Source organism: Anguilla anguilla, chromosome 2 (assembly GCF_013347855.1).
Source record: "Anguilla anguilla isolate fAngAng1 chromosome 2, fAngAng1.pri, whole genome shotgun sequence".
NCBI classification, from domain to species: Eukaryota; Metazoa; Chordata; class Actinopteri; order Anguilliformes; family Anguillidae; genus Anguilla; species Anguilla anguilla.
In genome coordinates, this window is record NC_049202.1 from 41,016,646 (window position 1) to 41,037,011 (window position 20,366).

Below are 20,366 nucleotides of genomic sequence, written 5' to 3' on the forward strand. Positions count from 1 at the left end.
AAAAATATACAAATAATATGGCATTAAAATCTTCACAATACACACATGGAACAGCTGCATACACAAATTCCAAAGTAAAAATAAATAATGGTTTAAAAACATGAATAATAACAACAACAACAATAATAATATTGCTAGGGTTTTCCCTATAAAACCATGTTTTTCTATTATATAAAATTTTGCTCGCATTCCTCTTTTTCATGAATTTAAGGCTTTTCATATACATGAGAAATTATTTATGAAACACATCAAATAAAGGTTTCACGTTCATATAGGCCCTGATTTGTGTATATAAAATTTTCCAAGAATAACCTCTTATTCACCAGGAAGTCATTATTACTATTGTCCATGACAAGACCATACGTCCTTTTAGATAAAGTTTCCAAGCTGAAAAACCTTTGGGTATAGCCAGTCAAGTACATGAAGGCAAAGGGAAAAATGAATGGTCAGTTGTTTCTGTAAGTTCTTTTAGGGGAGACCGAGGCAGTTTGGCTAGGGGTTAGTTGGCGCACAGCTATTTTCTGGTCTTTTGTAGGTCACAGACACAAAAATGTAACATCAGAATGTTTGTTTTCTTGAACTGCAGCCACATATCACATGAAAACATCTGAAAAACTAGCCTACTAACTTTTTTGTGATGTAAACATTTCAGTTTTGCTGTATCAAATGTAAAAATAAAAAAGAAAAGAAAAAAAGGTCTTCACACCTAACATATCATAAAACTCCGTTAGATAGAAATATTGGAAAATGTATTCCAGTTAGTAGACATAGGAATCAGCTACATTTTTATATAAGATTTGAAAGTCTGTGATGAGTAATGTTGACTGGGTAACATAATATTATCACAGAGGTGGGTCCCAACGTGAGTGGGGTTGGTTGGCACAACTTTAACATGCTATAATGTTCAAAGAATGAAGGAACAAATAGAAATCATTTTTGACATTTCATTCAAATAAGTACCAGAAAACATGACTATTGAATGCAATAAGTGTAAATATAGTAAATGTAATATAAAATGTATAGTAAATATAAAATAAAATAGAGTTGAACCCAGGGTTTGTTGGCACAATTATTTAGTGGTTGTGCCAACCAACCACAATATAGGCTTGTTTAACATGTGCATAATGCTAGAGTGTCAGGGAGGCTTTGTGCACAATATTGTATATATTGTGCACAAAGTAACAATATTACTGTCCCATCAGTTGCATTCAGACACAAACATCCACACACACCCACACACACAAACAGTAATAGAGAGGAGGGAGAAAGGGAGAAACATAAATGTAGAGAACAGTTGGCCTATAGGTATGTGGCATTTCTACTGATTAACTGGTTAAAAATGTTGTTTGGTTTCAATTATTTTATATTATATTGTTTATACATTTAATATTTTATATATTTATTTTTAAAATATTTATTCCATTGAATATACATGTTTTCTGGTCCTTATTGGAATTAAATGTTGACAATTGTTTCTATTGATTTCTTCATTCTTTGTAACAATAGCATTTTAACACTGTGCCAACCAACCCCATAACTTGTGCCAACCAACACGGGCTGGTCGGCGTAAGTGCACAACATGACTTTATCATTAGTCTTTAGTCACCTAATTTTAGAAAACATTTATAATATAAAACAATACAATATACTTATTTATAATTGAGACCTTAATTTTTCATTTGCTACTGGTTTTAATATTCAAATATAAATTATGCAAAAGAGTACTTACCATAAATTACCCTACACTTTATATCAATTTAAGCATTGTGTAAGCGTTAATGTTATTTTCTGCAAAAAATAAGCTTCTGATGGCCTTTTGTCTGCATGATCAGTATTTAGAAAATACTGTCCAGAATGGAAAATTGTTTTGACAATGTTGACACTGCACCCCAGAATACTGACATGCTTTGGTTGAGACGGCACAGATATGCACAGTTGGCATATTAAGACAGAAAGTAGTTTTCAATTAAACGTTTCACAAGGTATGTGGATGTTTGAGAGTAACCTATATTTGGAAAGTGACGTTGCGTTTGAGTTTTTATAATGATCATTTTTGGAGCTTTGAGCACCAGAAACACTCGTTGAGGTCCGTTGTATCAGGCTGAGCTGCAGTTGATGTCTAGAAAGCTCATTAAAATCTCAGCAAAACTATCTGGGTGGATAGTTATCACTCCAGGAAAGTAGCTTGATTTCATTTTTGGGTGAACTGTACCTTTAATTTTGCATGGCTGGAAATGGGGGGGGAGGGGGGGACTCAACACAGAAACAGCTGTTTCTGTAAAATGGCCAAAAATATATGCATGTAAATACCATGAAATAAAAGCTGATTGTCTGCACTTTTATCTCATAGTCATCTTTTGATCTCAAATCCAAATGCTTTGTATATAGCAAAACTAACAAATTTTGTATACCGTTACCATACTTTTGGAAATGTAATCTGTAACCATTTTTCTCTCAATCTTACAAAGGGTCCTTTAGCAAGGTCTGTATAAATCGTCACTTCATTTGTAGAGACAATGTAGCTGAACCTCTTCCTGAGCAAATTGTTTCTTTTAACAGGAGATCTCTTAGAGCTATGATCTCATAGCTACTTTTAGACTTAATTTTGAATTTCCTTGCTTCGATTAATTGCCAGCCCTTAATTTAAAATAGGACGTATTCCCACTTTTGAGTATGGCTCATATTTGCATGATTCAAAATGGCATTGTCTTGTATAAAAGTGTTATCTGAAACTGATCTGAGAGAATACGTGTTTTATTTCCAGTGTCCTCTTACACCTTTAGGATTTACTATGTTCCCCTCAAGACAAATAGGTAGTACTTTGATCTGACAAGGGGCTTCTGAGATGACAGTTTTCAGACACATATTGTGTCACAATATGAGGAATAAGCCAGAAATCAATTCTTGACCTTAATGATCTAAAATTATTATAACAGGTGTATTCTCTGTTGTCTAGATGAAAAAACCTCCAGACAGACATCTATTGCAGCTTGCCACAGGCTCGTAGGTTAGGTGAAACTATAGGACTGTATTTAGGAGATTATCTGTATTTTTTTACCATTTGGGACCTCCATAATGTGACCTCCTGTATTCAAATAACTGTTTTTTTCTGTTGTTTTTTTTTTTTTGCAACTTGACCTGTGTGTTGAAACATTTATTTTAGTAACATTTACATTATACTCATACACATTAAAATTATGAAGACAACATTGTCCACTTTACACACCATTATAATCCTTCTTTCTGCATCAGATGAATTATTTTCTGTATTCTCAGCTTTCAATTATAATAAAGGTAAATAAACTGCCATGTTATAAATATATATATATATATATATATATATATATATATATATATATATAAGACAGAAGAATACGGAATACGTGCATTAGGTAAAAAAGGAAAAGGCTGTGGCAGCCATGCTATTACACTTAAGTAAGACGGGCATTACAACGGGCCATGTGTCCATAATGTGTGTGTGATCCATGTGCAGATATGTCAGGGGTAGAGAAATGCTAAAGAAAACAAAGACCAAGCAAGTAAAGATAGTGAACAGGAAACTTAAATACATGGCTAAACAGGTGAGTGTAATATGAACCAATGAACAGACACATGCAGATGGCAAAGGGGAGCTTGCGACCTCTGGTGGTTCACAGGTGGAATTGTTACAGAAATGTGCCGTCCTTGTGCGTTTTTCCCCCCTCCTCTCTGGTTTTAGAAACAAGTGACCACGCTTTTGTTCTTGCAGCTTTGTCGCTGGGAGAGAGTCTTTTCTTAATTACAAGTGATTCTCCTCTAGGTATTTGGAACCTTCAGCATCCCTCTAGATGAAATCTCTGTAGTGCTGATGGCTGAAAGGATGATAATCCCTCTTGAAGACCCGCCTGCTTGTCTGCTTTCTGATCCGATGTCAGCAGTGTCAACAGTTTCATAATCTTCACTGCGATGCCTGGTGCGATTTTGGTCTGAATCTTGATCACCGTATCTTGGGTGTTCTCAGGGAGGTTACTCTCCTTCTCCCCATAGAGCTTGAGACACCGTCTACGTTTGTCGTTAACTTCTGCAATTTGGATTCTCAGTTGCTCTCCCGCTTCCAAGTCTGGATGGTTGATTCAAGCTGGCTTATTTCCACTTTCTGCAAGGAGCTGTTTATCAACAGTGTCTGCACCATAGCATTCATTGAGGTCAGTGAGTCTGCAGTTGACAGCATGTCTTCTCTTGTATTGGTTGCACTGTGATTTTTCCTTTCTTTGATGAAGGACACTTGTTTAATATAAACAGGAGAGGTGTTGCTAAGGCATCTTCCTAATCCACAATAATATCTTCACCTTCCTTAACTGTCAAATTTCCCACAGGTTCTCTTTGTAAGTACGCCTCTTTACTCTTAGCTATGCTAGCTGTAGTTGTCTCAGATCTTCTGATTCGTTTGTCCATTATTGATTGAAAAATATCTCTTTCCACACATCAGTGTGATATTTATGTAATAGCATCATGGGCATTTAGTGCTTAAGTTTTCTTGTCTGTTATGAAAATCTAATTTTATCACCTGAGAACAGTCTGACTGTCTAGGACTGTGCCATTTCGGCTCCCACCTACAGATGACAATGCTAGATTGAAATACACAGGATGCAATTAATTAGCAGCTATTTGATTCACACACATGCTGGCCTAATAATGAACTACTGGCAACTGTGTAAGTCAATAAAATATTTGTGTTTGGCTTATGTAATACAGAGACAAGGAGTTGATGCCAGAGAAGGAAGTCCCAGCACTTGTGGGGCAGCCAAAGGAACTGGGAAACCGGGATCACTGCGGATGGACTACAAGCAGGCCCCAACACAGCGTATAGGCTCTAGACTTCTGTTACTCAAATCACAGTCATTGTGAGGCAGATGTAAATTCAGTCTGGCCAATCAGTAGCACTTATTGTTCAGCTAATAACCTGGGAGAAAAGAAAACCAGGACCAGACTTAGAATTGAGGGCCAGATTTGAGTATCCATGCGCTAGACCAGGGCTTCCTAACCCTATTTCTGGAGATCTAACATCCTGTAGGTTTTCACTCCAACCTTTACAATGCACATCTTATTCTACAGCTACAGATCTCATTGAGCTGCTAATTAGTAATATCAGGTCAAAATTAGAGTTGAAATAAAAAAATCGACAACAGTATATCTCCAGGAACAGGGTTGGGCAGCGCTGCTCTAACCCCCACAAATAAAACATAAAATTTATTTTTTAATTCTCAATCCTGTGGAAAATATTCAATCAAATATTCTATAATGATTCAATTGAATCATCAAAAGTAACAAATTTCTAAAATTATTTCCAAAAAGCACTCTTTTTTTCTTGTATCACTTCTTTATGATTTAACAGCATGCTTTTTTAGCTTTATTTAACTTCATGAAGAGTACTGTATAAATAAACGTAATAGGCTATTTATAGTTTACATGTATTTTAGTCACATGACTGATTTTTTGATGCTATGATTCCAGGTTGACATAATAAAAAATGTTGCACATAGCCAACACTTATTAGCCTACACTTGCTGCTCGGGGAATGTTGCGCACATAACTCAGTTGGATGCACGCAAGTTTTCCTCCATTCAAAGTAGACATCAGCTAAAATAATATAATATTAAAAAATTTAAAGTAGATTTTTTCAGCAAATTGGAAAATACTAGTGCTTAATATAGTTCCACAACTGTCATACAGCTCCAAAGATGTGGGAGAGATACCAAGTCCTCCAGGAAAAGAGAGAATTGTTTGTATCAATTTGCAAATTGGAAAAAACTAGCATTTGGATCCGTGCTGATTGATTTTAAACATAAAATCACAGAAACTTAAACAGTCGTTAATTTGTAACATAACTCGTAGCGGTCCACCAATGCCGGATTAGAAACTTCCTTAGAGTCCGATGTCTAGCTCTGACACTGCAACATTGTAGCTGACAGCGGAAAAAACCTTAGCTATACAAGTAACAGAGCTTACTTTGTACGTGGTTATTGTTGCGGGACTTGGAACACAGACACACGCTATTCTAAATGTCTGGATGGGGTGTGTGTTATTTTAATTCCATTCTCCAAGTCGAAGACAAACTTTGGAGAGGTGACCTGTTGTGGATAAAACTTTGTGGACAACCACCCTGGCATCTTAAGGTCAATACCGGGCATTCGGGATGATTCAAGTTAAGTTATTAATTAATGACAATGTAACAGTGTACTTTAACTCAAAAAAACTATTCATTCATTTTTTCCAAGCAACTTCAGTGTCTCTGCATCCTAACTATGGCGGTGGAGTGTAAACATTTTTTTTTTTGGATCAAAAATCAGAACGTTGCAATTGCAACTAGTTATATAATATAGTACAATTATACAGACAACAGGATACAAGCGAAGCAGAGTACACACAGAAATAAAATACATTTTAAAAATATATATTAAAAAATACAGTAAATTGGGGGCTTAGCATAGCATGGTCAGGAAAGGAGTGTAAACATTTGTAGTAACGAAACTGCTACTGTTGACGTCGACGGCCACTAGTGTAGCCTAATTCGTGGGCTGGGCACAGTCTGACTGTTTGATAATGAACAAACCGTCTCTGGTTGCCTACGCTACGGTTTAGGCTAGTAATCCGCCCGCCTATCAGTCAGCAACACGAATAACCAATTGATTCTCGTTTTTCGATTTCTGTTTTTTAAAATGAATATCGAGCACCCATTCATTTCTTGCCTTTTAATGTAAGTTCCTGAAATGGAAAAGGATTGCCCAGAAAGTACACGGATCTATTTGACAGTTACAGCTAACGAGTCATCTAATTCATTAAACAAAAACGCTGCTGAAAAGTTTGTCTGAGTGCCCACGAAGCCCCTCTGATTCCAGCAGTTTGAGTTTTAAGCGGTTTTAAGTCTTCTTCTTCTTCTTTGGTGTTTTACGGCAGTTGACATCCTTTTTAGTTGCATTACCGCCTCCTTCTGGATCTAATCATGTACTGCTGTCTGGATCTCTTATATCCTGTTACTTATTCCAGTTGCCCTCAAAAAACTAAGCATCACCTTCTTTCCCTCCACCGTTTCCCCACACTCAAGCAGATCTGTAAACCTTGCCTCCACTCCTAGTCTCTGTAATCCTGTAAACATTACCCTTCTATCTTGCTCATACTTCCTGCATTCAATCAGGACATGCTCCACTGTTTCTGATTCCTGGCACTGATCGCAATAGCCAGTTGGATGTTTTCCTATAATAAATAGGGTGCTATTCAAGTTGCTGTGACCAATTCTTAATCTACTTATGATTACTTGCTCTCTTCTATCGGTTCCACTGTTTCTTACCGTTCCTACTTTATTTAGTATTTTATATAAATGTCTTCCTTTTGTTTCACTATCCCAATGTTGTTGCCATTGTTTGATTACTCCCCTCCAAACGATGCTTTTCCCCTCTGATTTTGAAAGTTTAATATTAAGGTCCACATACTCTCTCCTGACCGCCTCCTTCGCCAATTTATCTGCTTTTTCATTTCCCTGGATTCCTGAATGTGCTGGAGTTTTAAGTCCGCCAGCTGTTCTCTTAATGTATACCACAATCCATTGCGAAGCAGCTAGAACTGACTTGGAGAGCGTTATACAGTCTATGGTTGACAATAAAAACCGATAAACTCTCTAGTGTCTCTAGTCGTGTGTTGAGGTATCTTAGGCATGTATATATAACGCTTTATATGTTCCCCTCGTGGTCACAGCGGTGAGATGGCGGAGACTTCGGACAGAATGGAAGTGAGTTGCTGCAGTTGTAGCACGTTTTCCTTATACTGTTCATTTACATTAGCAATCAGTTTGACTATTTCACGCCAGTAATACAATAGTTAAGTAAAATGGCAACTAAGTATTTGTTGTGAGCCACAAATCTCATTGTGCGACCGGTAGCACAGCTAACTGACTGAGAATTGACGAGGTCGCGTGGTATTTTAAATGCCATCTTTTAGCTAACTTAAAAGTTTGATGTGACCAGTTAACCAATAGTTAACGTAATACTATACTATTTTAGCTGACTGTATTATGTCGTACATGCACCCATCTTGGATATGCGGGTCTTTAAAATTCACCTTTTATCATTTGGCTGTTTTGCCAGCTACACGCTTGCTAATAACTAGCTAGCTTTATTTAGCAAGATGGAAAATTAGCTAATGATAGCTAGCGTTAGCTTCCAATGAATCCTACATAGTCGTGTAGTTGGCTCAATTACGATGCCGTCGTTGATGGTTAATCTGCAGTGCTAGCTAAAGCCAGCTATTTGTCGAGTTTTTTGGCCGTTCTAGGACGCTTAACGTGAGACTGCTTAACAAGGCTTAATGACTGTACCAAAGGAATTAGCTGGGACCACCAAAATTTGCAGTCGTAACGTGGCATGAGTACTAACGGTATGCGAAAGAATGAGAAGTATTTAAAATGCACTTTTTGTACGTCGCTTTGGATAAAAGCGTCTGCCAAATAAATGTAATGTAATGCCTTTTATGCTCATTAAATCAGCACTTGGAAGTGGCTCGGCTTTATTTTAGTCAATCTGATTACAATTCCTGCTGATCGATTACTTTATCAGGTTGGGAGTTTAACTCCTGTCGGCATCAAAATCTCCCATTACTCCTCAGATCGTTTGTTCCTTATGTGAAAACATGGCCCATTTGTAATTTTATCTTTCTCGCAGGTGTCTCAGGGGAATAACCTGGAAAAGCCTACGGCAGAGGACATGACGTCAAAGGACTATTACTTTGACTCTTATGCTCACTTTGGCATCCATGAGGTACTCTCCCTTTACACATTGTTTTATTTTCTTTTTCTTTTGTTCAAAGTACATAGCTTGTACATGTGAACGTAATTAATTTCCTCCTATTGCTGTCTCTGTAGGAGATGCTGAAAGATGAAATCCGCACTCTAACTTATCGCAACTCCATGATCCATAACAAGCACTTGTTCAAGGACAAGGTGGTGCTGGATGTGGGTAGTGGCACCGGCATCCTCTGCATGTTTGCTGCCAAGGCTGGGGCCAAGAAAGTCATTGGAGTAAGTTCCCAGTGTACTTTTTTTATCCAGCTAGAGATGTTAGTCACTACAAGACCCTAGACAGCAAATGAGATGTATCTCTGATCACTGTTGTCAGGTTGGTCTGGGTTAGGGTAACATTCTCCCATTGTTCTTTGCCAGATTGAGTGCAGCAGTATATTGGACTATGCTGTCAAGATTGTCAAGGCCAACAAGCTGGACCACAGTAAGCAACTAAATTACATGTGCACTTACTTTAGTCTGTTTTGCTCCCTATCAATGGTATTGTATAGATTTGTCTTGCACCCCCCATATGAATTGTTTGTTATGGGCATATTCTCCACTGGCACAGCAGTCTTTATGTGATCCTGCTTTTTGTAGTGGTTCAACACTTGGAACATAAACTGCCAGTTTTGTGTGGTGGTCTATGTTGCATTTTTCATTAAGATGTTATGTAAAACCACAATCAGTGCAAAGAATTTCTCCCCACAAAGAGTTGGCTAGCTATATTGATTCATTGCCCGCCCACTAATGTTAGCTTCCTTGTCATCACCATCACCAGCCTTTCTCTTATTTGGTAAATATTTTAACAAACTCGTCTGAAAGTTCAATCAAAAATGGTTTCTCAACCCAGTATTATTTCCAGGTATGCAATGATAGCTAGACTAGTTGGACTGACTTTGGTAGGATTTAGCAAGTTATCTTAGGCGAGCTAAATAGTGTTTGCCAATATTAAAACATTTTGCTAACTACATTAAAAATATAGCTCAGGCTTCAGAAGTCACTTTGTTCATAAATGTAAATTACTGGAAGACTTAATCAACTAGCTCTTCCACCTTCTCGTTGTCTTCATCTGATAGCTATAGTCGACTCAAGATTGTCATCATCAAGATTGACTATCGTTCACCTCACAAACCAGATGCTCCCACCTCAGAAAAAGGATGCATTTGTTTTAAGAGGCAAACAGAACAGGGTATGACATTTGTTCTGCCCATCAGGTGCAATGACAGTGCGCATATCTATATATGTTTAACAAGCAAGGATGTCCAAAAAGCTTGCATCCTTAGGTAAGCTGTGCAGTGACGTGAAGAGTGATAATAGCCAAAGTCAGCATTGGCATGAATGGTGATGATTGTCAGTCTGAGCTGTGGTGCAAATATTGATTGCCACTGAGATTGATGAGAAATTAGCCAACAGCCTGCAGCACAATTGTGGCAGCGGTGAAAATTCAGATAAATGTAGTGGAAACAATGACACACAGAATATATTGTATGGTGGTCACATTGTTCCGCCTGTGTGATGTTCTGGCATTATATCACTGCAATATATAGTCTTTATGTGTACCCTTCCTCAGTTGTGACCATAGTGAAGGGGAAAGTGGAGGAGGTGGAGCTGCCTGTTGAGAAGGTGGACATCATCATCTCCGAGTGGATGGGTTACTGTCTCTTTTACGAATCCATGCTCAACACGGTCATCTATGCCCGAGACAAATGGCTGGTGAGAGTTTTAAATATTAAAATTTCTTTCATTGAATTAATTTAATTCATTAATTTCTTGTAGTTATGCAACACTAACATTTTTCACATGAATTTATCCTGATTATGCAACACTCATTTTTTACATTTTCAATTTGTGAACTGAACTAGAGTTGAAATTGAGTTGAACGTTTCACCTTCTTTGCTGCTTAGAAACCAGATGGATTGATATTCCCGGACAGAGCCACTCTTTATGTCACCGCTATTGAGGACAGGCAGTACAAGGACTACAAAATACACTGTGAGTATATTCTAGGCCATCTTTTTTCTGACTTCTCATTTTTGTTTCTTTTAAGCTTGTCTGCATGTTGTGCATTGTACTTCTGCATTATTTGAATGACTTCTATTCATAATCTGTTGTTGTATGTTGGGCAGAATCCATAGTCAAAGTTTAGGTGCTAAGTATGTCAGTCTCTCAGGGTGGAAGAAATTGCAAGTGACACCATGTTCTCATCTTTCAGGGTGGGAGAATGTGCATGGGTTTGACATGTCTTGCATTAAGGAGGTTGCTATCAAGGAACCGCTGGTAGATGTGGTGGAACCCAAGCAGCTGGTCAGCAGTGCCTGCCTCGTGAAGGTCAGAGGCAGTTCTCTCTCCCTTGTGTCGTGTGCCATAGCTGCTATTGTGGCTATGGATGCCCTTGACTAAATCATCGCACCGCTCATATTCGACTGTAGTGTATGCTTGTGTTTGGTCTTAATGCTGCCTTTCTTTTTTAGGAGGTGGATATGTACAATGTGAAGCTAGAGGATCTGTCCTTCTCCTCCCCATTTTGTCTGCAAGTTAAGAGGAATGACTACATTCATGCGTTAGTCACTTACTTCAACATTGAGTTCACCTGCTGCCACAAGAGGACTGGATTTTCAACCAGTAAGCATCCGTCTTTTGTAGATTTTGTATATATTCTTGTGTATGATTTAAAAAGGTGACGATCCCAGTCATAAAATCCTGAATTTTATCAAAATATTGATCACTTCTTGATCTTGAAAGAAAACCCTGCCCTGAAAGGGTTTATGGAATTGGCATTTCTGATCATGTCACATCAACATGAGTGCTTTGGTTGCGATTTCATTATTGTGACAAATGTAGTGTGTAGCTAATTTGGCTAGGACAGCTACATCATAAAGTCCTACCTACTTCTGAAGTGAAAATGGGCTCATTCCTGAAAAGAAAGCAAGATGCCTCTGCCTGGCCCATCGCCATTACAATTTACCTCCTGCAGCAGCAGAAAACATGTAGCAGAGGGTGGGAAGAAACTTTGGGTTGGTCAGCAGTAGACCCTAAAATAACCATTACTTGTCCGATGGGTTCGTCGTATTTGGGGAGAAGCTTTATAAACCATGCCATGGTTCTAAGCAAACTCAAGCATTAGCTCGCAACAATATTCCTTGATTGTTAACGATGACTGAGTTTATTGCATTTGAGACATTAATAATGGGGGGGAACCGCATTCATTGGGAAATTTGCACTCTATTATTTTTGGCTTCTGAGAAAATGGCATGCCACAAGATTGTCATTTGTGTGCTGTGTTTGAAAAAAGTTGGCATACACTCGTATACATTAGTCTCAGCAACTTTGGTTACAAGTTGTTGCACAAAGGCAAGCTTAAGCAATTTCACGGGCAATACTAATCTTTTTTGCTTGTACTGACCTTCCACATCTCGCTTCAGCAGACATTGCAGTCCATTTCACTTGAGTCTGGACAGGTTGTACTCACTGTGTGAATCTCTTCACAGGCCCAGAGTCCCCCTACACTCACTGGAAGCAGACTGTGTTCTATCTGGATGATTATCTGACGGTGAAGACAGGGGAGGAGATATTCGGCACACTGAGTATGAAGCCCAATGCCAAGAACAACGTAAGCTTCTGCACATGCCTTCATCCTGTTGTCCATGTCGCCTGCTTCTGTTCGGCTTTCCTGACCTAATGCCTATTAGCTGTATGTATATAATATATATTAGCCACACACACACTCTCACAAACACGCTTAAATTAAAGCGGAGAATGTGCACCACGTGAAAATTCTAAAATTGTGGAGTACAGAGGCAAATAAGTATGTCTGTCCCAAACGTTATGGTGGTATATGTGCATGCGTGTGTAAGTGCATCTTTCCCTAGGTTTAATTTATGATTCCTCCTCCCCCAGCGTGACCTGGACTTCACTGTTGACATTGACTTCAAGGGACAGCTGTGTGAGGTCACCAAAACCTCTGAATACAAGATGCGTTAGAGGGGGGGCAAGTAATAGCCAAGGGCTGTGCAGGTGTGTGCCTAATGTGACGACGACTCCTGATTTTAACTACTGTATGTTCTTTTGCTTTTGTGTAATAATTCTCGTTGTTCAGAGGTTGAAATGTTTCTGTAAATTGGTCTTCTGCAACCACAAGATATTGTGCATTAGTCATATAGAATGTACTGTACAAAGTTGTAACATTTTTAATATCTACACTACCATTTGAACACTGCATCTATGCCATACACATTGCAGCTTTCTCAAAATCTAGACAGTGAGTGCACACCCTATCCCCTTGACCTTCCATATACGGTATTACTGATAAAATAGTTAATTCACAGGAATGGAATTCTGGCAATGCCACCCCCACTTTTTTAATTGTATTTTTTTGTGGAGCAATATCTTTGAGTTGTTTGTTTTTTTATTTTATTTTATTGTAGGCTACACAATGGTAATAAGGACCCCAGTGAGAAGTAGAAGAGGAACTTTAAGAATGCATGGGCCCGGTCTTGTGTACAGTGTAATCTTTGGGTAGTTCCACGGTGTATATCAAATGCATAGGGTGTCAATTCTGGGGTGGGCATTGGGGGCTGAAGTGGGGGGGGGGGGGAAACCAAAATAACTGCCCTTCGTACACGGAGGATTTTGGTCGTGGAAGGAGTGGATTGGATATTGGAGAATGATGTTTTATATTTTGCTGATTTTTGATGAAATAAAATTTTTGAAGTGGCTGTGCATGTTTATCCAGAAGGATTTATTTTTGTCCATAATGATTATTGTCTCCTAATTGTGGTCTAGAGCAGGGGTCTCAAACAGCAGTTCTTAAGGGATGCGGTGTTTGGCGAACGTGACCTGTAGGCAAAATGGGTGTCGTACTATCGTTCTCACTCCCTTCCCCCCTTTAAAAAATTTTTTTTTTTTTTTTTTTTTTTTTACTGAAACCGTCCAAAATTTAACCTGGGCCAAGATATTATGTTCTCTGATCACTTTAGTGTATAATGGCTGATGGATTGAGAGTGTAAAGTTCAAAAAAGAGTGAAAGAATCCAGCATAGACGTTGGAAAGCCAGCTGACGGCAAGCTAACCTCCTGAAGGACCAGCGGTTGCATGTTGTGACTTCCATGGGAAGGTTGGACTGAATTCAGTCAAACGTTTTAGCTTGCGCAGAAGACATCAAAAAGCTCAATGCACCAAGTTTCATGCTCAAATTATGAAGGTTATATTGTTCTAATTGAATGTACGATTTGATCTAAACCACTAGTTAAACACCTTTCCTCATCAGCTCCTCCAAGGGTTTGACTGAGGACAGTGCCATGGGCTTGCTGGTCTGATTTGATTGCACAGACTGGGAAGTGTTCCAACCTACCAATGATTTATATTAACTCACTGACACTGCGTGCTGCTATGTTTCCTTTTGTAGAGAATGTGATCCCTACCACAGAAGCAACAATTTCCAAAAAACTGGATTTCTAAAGCTTCTGAAATGAATTTTGTATACATGTTTTTAATACATGTTTACTCAATTCCTCTGTTCTCTGTTGAGTGGAGCTAAGGAAGCGAGGAAAGGACGCAAGGAAAGGATGCAAGGAAGTAATTTAAGCAAATGGAATGAGCCCCATATCCTGCAGGCCATAGTGTCTGTAGTGCAATGCACTGCACCACCTGATTTCACTATTTTATCACTTGGTTCAGGAAGCAGTGGCGGCTGCTGAGCTGAAAACTGACGGGGCGGAAAACTTCCCTTGATTATGGGGAAACCGATTATTGGTCTCGATCTATTTTAAATAATTTTCCTCGATTAACAGTTCAATGATTAATTCACAAAATAATGTCATCAGATATAGCCTGTTATTCTGAATTAGGCCATTAGGGGAGTAATGAAATTATTTTTATTTGCATCACAAAATTGAGCACATTTTATCAATATTTTAAATTGTGGATACATGTACTCTTCGTTCTCCGCACCCACACTCAAAGAATATTCATGACAAAGATACAGTATGCAATGTGCAGACTTTGTCATTTAAATTGTAAGAATCCCATCAGATACACCAAACAGTTGAAGTATCTGAGTGGCAAAGGTTAGTAGAAACGGCATTAATTTAATGTTATCTCAAAAAATACACCTGACTCTTGCATAATATCATGAATACATAACTTCAAACCAATACTTTCCATGCCACAGAAGGAGGAAGGAAAGATAAAATGTAGGTGAAGCCGACCTTGTGTATTCTCATGTGTGAAGGAAAATTCAAAGGTTCTGATCCGAATGTCCCTCAAGTATGACCTGGAGATGTCAAGTGACTAAAAAAAACCAACGAGAACAGATTGAATTGTAATAGCAAATGAGTGAAATAATTTGAATGTCCACAAGAGAGGAGGAAATTATTAAAAAACGAAACGTAAAATTCTTATAGGACATGACAACAGACTTAAAGTTTTTTTGATCAAACCACAATTTGTAAAATAACAATTTGAAAGTTATACTTCCTAAATAATATTTGAAGTATTTGAAAATAAGTTGTATCTCACTACTTATTTGAATAGGGTAGAGCGCAATTGAAGCACATTCGTTCTTTACTTGTTCTCGCCTGCCCGTTAGTGATAACATACAAAAAAGTCTATGTTCTTTTTGTTAAAACTACTTTGAAGTTGCCTCTGAAGCATTGTTCCAGGAGAGGTGGAAGGGGCAATGAAGGGAGTGAAGCTGTCAAGCTGTAATGACACAGTTTCTCCACACAATGGAGACAAACACCTTTGAGTTATTTTTGTATTTTATTATTTATTTAATTATTTTTTGGAACATACATTTTTGATTGGTCCTGGCAATTAGTTAGATATTTTAGTTACTCAGAAGTTTCTGATGACCAGCCAGCTTAACAATGGTAAGTATACAAGCAGTCTATGGAGTACCAAAAATCTGACATAAATGGGTTTTTCTGAATTTATTTCTTGATTCATCAATTTCTATATATATTTATTTCTGTATTCATTTATTGATTCATTTATTTCTGTATTGTTCAGCCATATGGTAATGAGGGGGCTCGACTTTTACATTCAGCCATAGCAATCAAGTCCAGAGTGGGAGATTAGGAGGTCTTTCGCAGGCAGGCATGGAGTGCAAAGTTCAAATATCTGGCTGAGCAGACTATGCTCTGTTGTCCTAAGATCGCTTATGCCATGCACTGCCATTCGATGGTGAACTGTTCTCCCACCAACCCCAAAAAAGTTGCAATGTCACGGACAGACCAACCAGCTAATAAATAACCACAGCTTTCAAAGACAGTAGTGAGAAGGGCGTCCAACTGATCTGATATAATCTGAATTTTGGAGCGAAACATTTGAGCGATGAGCCACTTCCTCCAAATTGTTGTATACTACTGGGTCAGCCTCTGTGTTGTAGCTAACTGAAACAAACTGACAAAGCATCCACACAGGAGTAAATATTCAGGACTAGCATTTACAGCTGTTTTAGTCTAAATCTCTATTGCAAGGCAACAGATTCAATTTATAGAGTTCATTCACAAATGATTAATGTACATATCAGTTTTGAGGCTTTGACAGAATTTATTTCCTTTTCAATTCTCATGCAGTACAAGCGCAGTACTCTTCACTCCAAAGGACCTGTGTACTAACTTTGATAAGCTGTAACAAAATTTCCTTGAGGGCAGTTTCCAAACAAAAATAAGATTTAAATCAATTAAAAATGTTTTTTAAATAAAGAAAATAGTCATACACACACTACAACCTCTGGATGCATACTTTACTGCTGTACAAGCTGCTTTGAATTCCCCCAAAGTGTATTTTCTTGTTTTAAAAAGTCAAGTGTCCCTTTTAGGGACACTGAGAGACATCCGAGTGAAGGTGGGACATCTTTTTTAAATTGCCTAGAGAAGCTGTGTGTGTGCGAACACATGTTTGTGTGTCCCTGTGCGTCTGAGACAAAGCCAGCTGTCTGGTATGCTGAGTACCGGCTGTTCATCATATGAGTTCTTATGTTGGAAATGTGCGACTCAGAATGACAAGGCACCATCATTTTCCCCATAAGTGTCTCAAAAGTCCTGATAAACAAAATGAGAGATTATCCCAACGCAGTGAGCATATGGATAGGACCCTACAAAGTATTGACACCAGTGTATAATGACACACTTCAATTTCTAGAGATGTGCCAAGAGAATGCATGTGTTCTGATAATTTTACTGCTCTCTTTTAGGCCACTCCTTAGGCTATACTCTGGACTGAGAATGGCAGACAAACAAAACAACACTATAGGAAGGAACCATGAAAGTCACAAAGCATTCATTCAGAACAACATGGGCACTACATTCTTACAGGCAACCCCACGCAAATGGCAAGATGCCTAGTCATTGTTTACTTGTCAACAGGAGCTTCCTCTCTTGGGCTCATTGGGCCATTTCTTTCAGTTCTGTCTCCTTTACACCATTATTTGTCTGTGCTTCATCCTTTCACTCAAATGTTACAGTGTTCCCGACTTCACATTTTGTGTTACTCATCAATCTAGAAGAAGGGTGGAGATGGAACTTTGACTTGCTTACGTGGAAGTAGGTTTTTACCCACTTCTACGTCACAGATGTGGACTGGGCTCCAGGCGAAACTAAACAAAACTTTTCACCTTTGGGTGGCAGTGCATGGCTATTTTTTTGCACAAAATGCAGTGGCAAGGCTAGATTAGATTTTATTAACAAAAGGACTAATGTGATGTTTCATTTGGAGACAGGATACTTGGCTTTATGACTCAAAAAACATGATTTAGTGTTTATTACCCCTTTAAGGTGATTTTGAATTGGAATTATTTAGGCCATCGAGGTAATAAAGTAATTATACGACTGAAAAGCTAGGAATAGATGGGTAAAAAAGGTTGAAAAAGATAGCATGTGCACGTAATGTTTAACAAACATACGGTAGATGGGTAAGACTGGACTTCAACCCCATAGAGTCTGTGGGCTTGCCTCATGTGGAGATCCACCTCCCCAACTAACAATTTAACCTCTATATACCCTTTAAAGACTGCTGCTACACTGAATCTGCAGTGGCTCTCTGTCTCTGTCTGTATATAGGTTAGCTCTACATTTTTCACTTAGCCATGTTAAAAAAGACTCTCTGGCGTGTTTCACAGCAGGCATCCTGTTGTTTTTAATTTATTGCTGTAACCTCTGAAGAAGGTACCCATATCATTTGGTTTTGGTTCACATTTCATTTCATTTATTTGGCAGATGGTTTTATCCAAAGTGACGTACAATAAGTACATACTGAAAGCCATCGGAAAAACTATAGAACACAGGCCTGATAAGGTACATCACTCCTTATGTAACAGTTAACCATAGCCATGAACACATTAAGTCCAATTCACACAGTAAGCATAGGCTAGGTCAGAAGGTTATGGTAAATCAAACCAGGAGACATGATGAAGAGCTACAACATCAAGATAATGGTACATGGTAAAGTGCAATATAAGTGCTGGATGGAGATACAAGTGTGGCATGAAAGTGCTAGAGAAACAAGATAGAACAACACAAGTGATAAGAGTGATCCTAGATTGGGAGTGCCCTGCAGCATTGTGATAGTCCAGGTGCAGTTTGAAGAGATGCTTCTTCAGACCACTGCAAAAGATAGGCAATGACCCTGTGGTTGGTAGAGGGTGGGGAGTTTGTTCCACCTCCGGGGAGCTAGGGTGGAGAAACTCTGTGGTCAAGTTGTGCTGCTGCAGCAGAGTGGAGTGGTCGAGCTGATGTGTAAGGTTGAATCATGTCCTGTAGGTAGGTGGGGACTGTCCTGTTGGCTTCGGTGTAGGCCAGGGTCAGGACTTTGAAGCTGATCCTGGAGACACTGGTAGCCAGTGAAGAGACCTCAGCAAGGGAGGGACATGTGAGACCTTAAGAAGGTTAAAGATGAGGTCTAGCAGCAGCATTCTCAATTGTAGTAGCTGTATGGCACAAGCTGGCGGGTTTGCAAGGAGGGAGTTGCAGTAATCTAAACAGGAGATTAGCATAGCCTGGATGGGTAGCTGGGTGCAGTAAATGGACCTTGATGTTGCCGTGATGTGCTCCTTAAAGTCCAGCTGGTCATCCAGGACCACCCCCAGACTTGTTGCAGAATGAGAAGCAGTCACTGTGGTACCATCAACAGTGATGGAGAGCTCCTTTAGTAAGGAAGTTCTTGTGAGCGATGAACAGTAGCTCAGTCTTGTTGAAGTTGAGCTTCAGGTGATTCCTGGCCATCCACGCCGAGATGTCAGCCAGACAGGTAGACTTTCTCACGTGTCGTTTTTGTGTCACAACTGTCAACTCTTATCAGAACAGTGAGTATTCATGGGTTAGCACTGCTGTGAATCTGTCGGTTCTATGTGTTAAATAATTGGATGAGCCACCATTTCTGAGCACTGCTGAGGCTAACAGTTTTTTGGAGAGCTGGTAACAAAAAATATGGTTGACCTTCATTCAGTGTTTTTTTTCTTTTTTCATTCCATCTCTGTTTTATTACATATATATGAACCAGAAAAATAATGCCAGAAAATATAGACTGGCAACATATATTATTACATTTACAAAACATATGCCCTTTTTTACTCCTACACAATTGTAAAAGATGATAGCATGAGATCTGGGACATGCTCATGTTAAACATTACCTGGGGAGCGGTCTTCAGCGGCAGGGTTACATATGGGCTCCACAAGGGCAAAGTCTTTCCACATATGCACACAAAGGCTGTTAAATATTATATATTCAAATAGCCTATCCTGTTCTATCCAGTGCAATCCAGTCTCACTGAAAAGAACGTTTTAAAGGTGTGGTATGAAAGTTGTTGTTTTGGAACACTTTTGTTCATATTTGCTTAAATTTCCTTCACGTCCTGACAGATATCAATAAATTAGGAAAAGAATCAGGTCTCTCTGACTGGCTCAGGCTCTAAAATCAACCACTCCAAATTTTACTGTGCCTGAATCTCTGCAAAGGAGACTTCCCTCCCTGTCTGTCAATCCTGTTGCATGTCCACAGCTCTGCCAGAGGAGGCAGGGCAGGACTACACAGAAAAGAGCAGAGATATTGCAGGGACATGAAACTCCAGTACTACCATGTCCTCTTATATTTTACTATATTTTCTCTCTGAATTTGGCATTAAGACATACAGATAATAAAAGCAACGACATTTTGAGTAAAATCAGACGAAACCCAATGGGGCGACATAGCTCAGGAGGTAAGAGCGGTTGTCTGGCAGTCGGAGGGTTGCCGGTTCAATCCCCTGCCCTGGGCATGTTGAAGTGTCCCTGAGCAAGACACCTAACCCCTAATTGCTCTGGTGAATGCGAGGCATCAATTGTAAAACGCTATATAAATGCAGTCCATTTACCAATACATTAGCTTATAGTGGCGAACGCAGCTGATGTGACTGGTGACAAGCTGGCGAGTCTCAAAGAAATGCGAAACTCCAGTGCTACCTTGTCATCTTATGTTTAAAAGCTGCAAATCTATATTTCACATTGAATTTGACATTGAGGCATACAGATTATGAAAGCCAAGACATTATACAAATAAAATCAGGTGAAGCCCAG

General features: G+C 38.9%; 1 protein-coding gene across 2 annotated transcripts; it reads left to right on the plus strand.

The window, feature by feature from the left end:
* The first annotated feature begins 7,612 nt into the window (after positions 1 to 7,612).
* On the plus strand, positions 7,613 to 13,531 carry LOC118221840 (protein arginine N-methyltransferase 1-like). 2 transcript variants are annotated; one of them, XM_035407240.1, is made up of 11 exons: positions 7,613 to 7,765; positions 8,694 to 8,789; positions 8,894 to 9,049; positions 9,191 to 9,254; positions 10,383 to 10,525; positions 10,717 to 10,804; positions 11,025 to 11,140; positions 11,284 to 11,434; positions 12,301 to 12,422; positions 12,710 to 12,826; positions 13,237 to 13,531. In XM_035407240.1, the coding sequence occupies exons 1-10, from the start codon at positions 7,739 to 7,741 to the stop codon at positions 12,791 to 12,793; spliced, it is 1,047 nt and encodes a 348-aa protein (XP_035263131.1). In that variant the 5' UTR covers positions 7,613 to 7,738; the 3' UTR covers positions 12,794 to 12,826; positions 13,237 to 13,531. The 2 variants fall into 2 exon arrangements, with proteins under 2 accessions (XP_035263131.1, XP_035263130.1); XM_035407239.1 differs by having other exon boundaries at positions 12,710 to 13,531.
* The last annotated feature ends 6,835 nt before the right edge of the window (positions 13,532 to 20,366 follow it).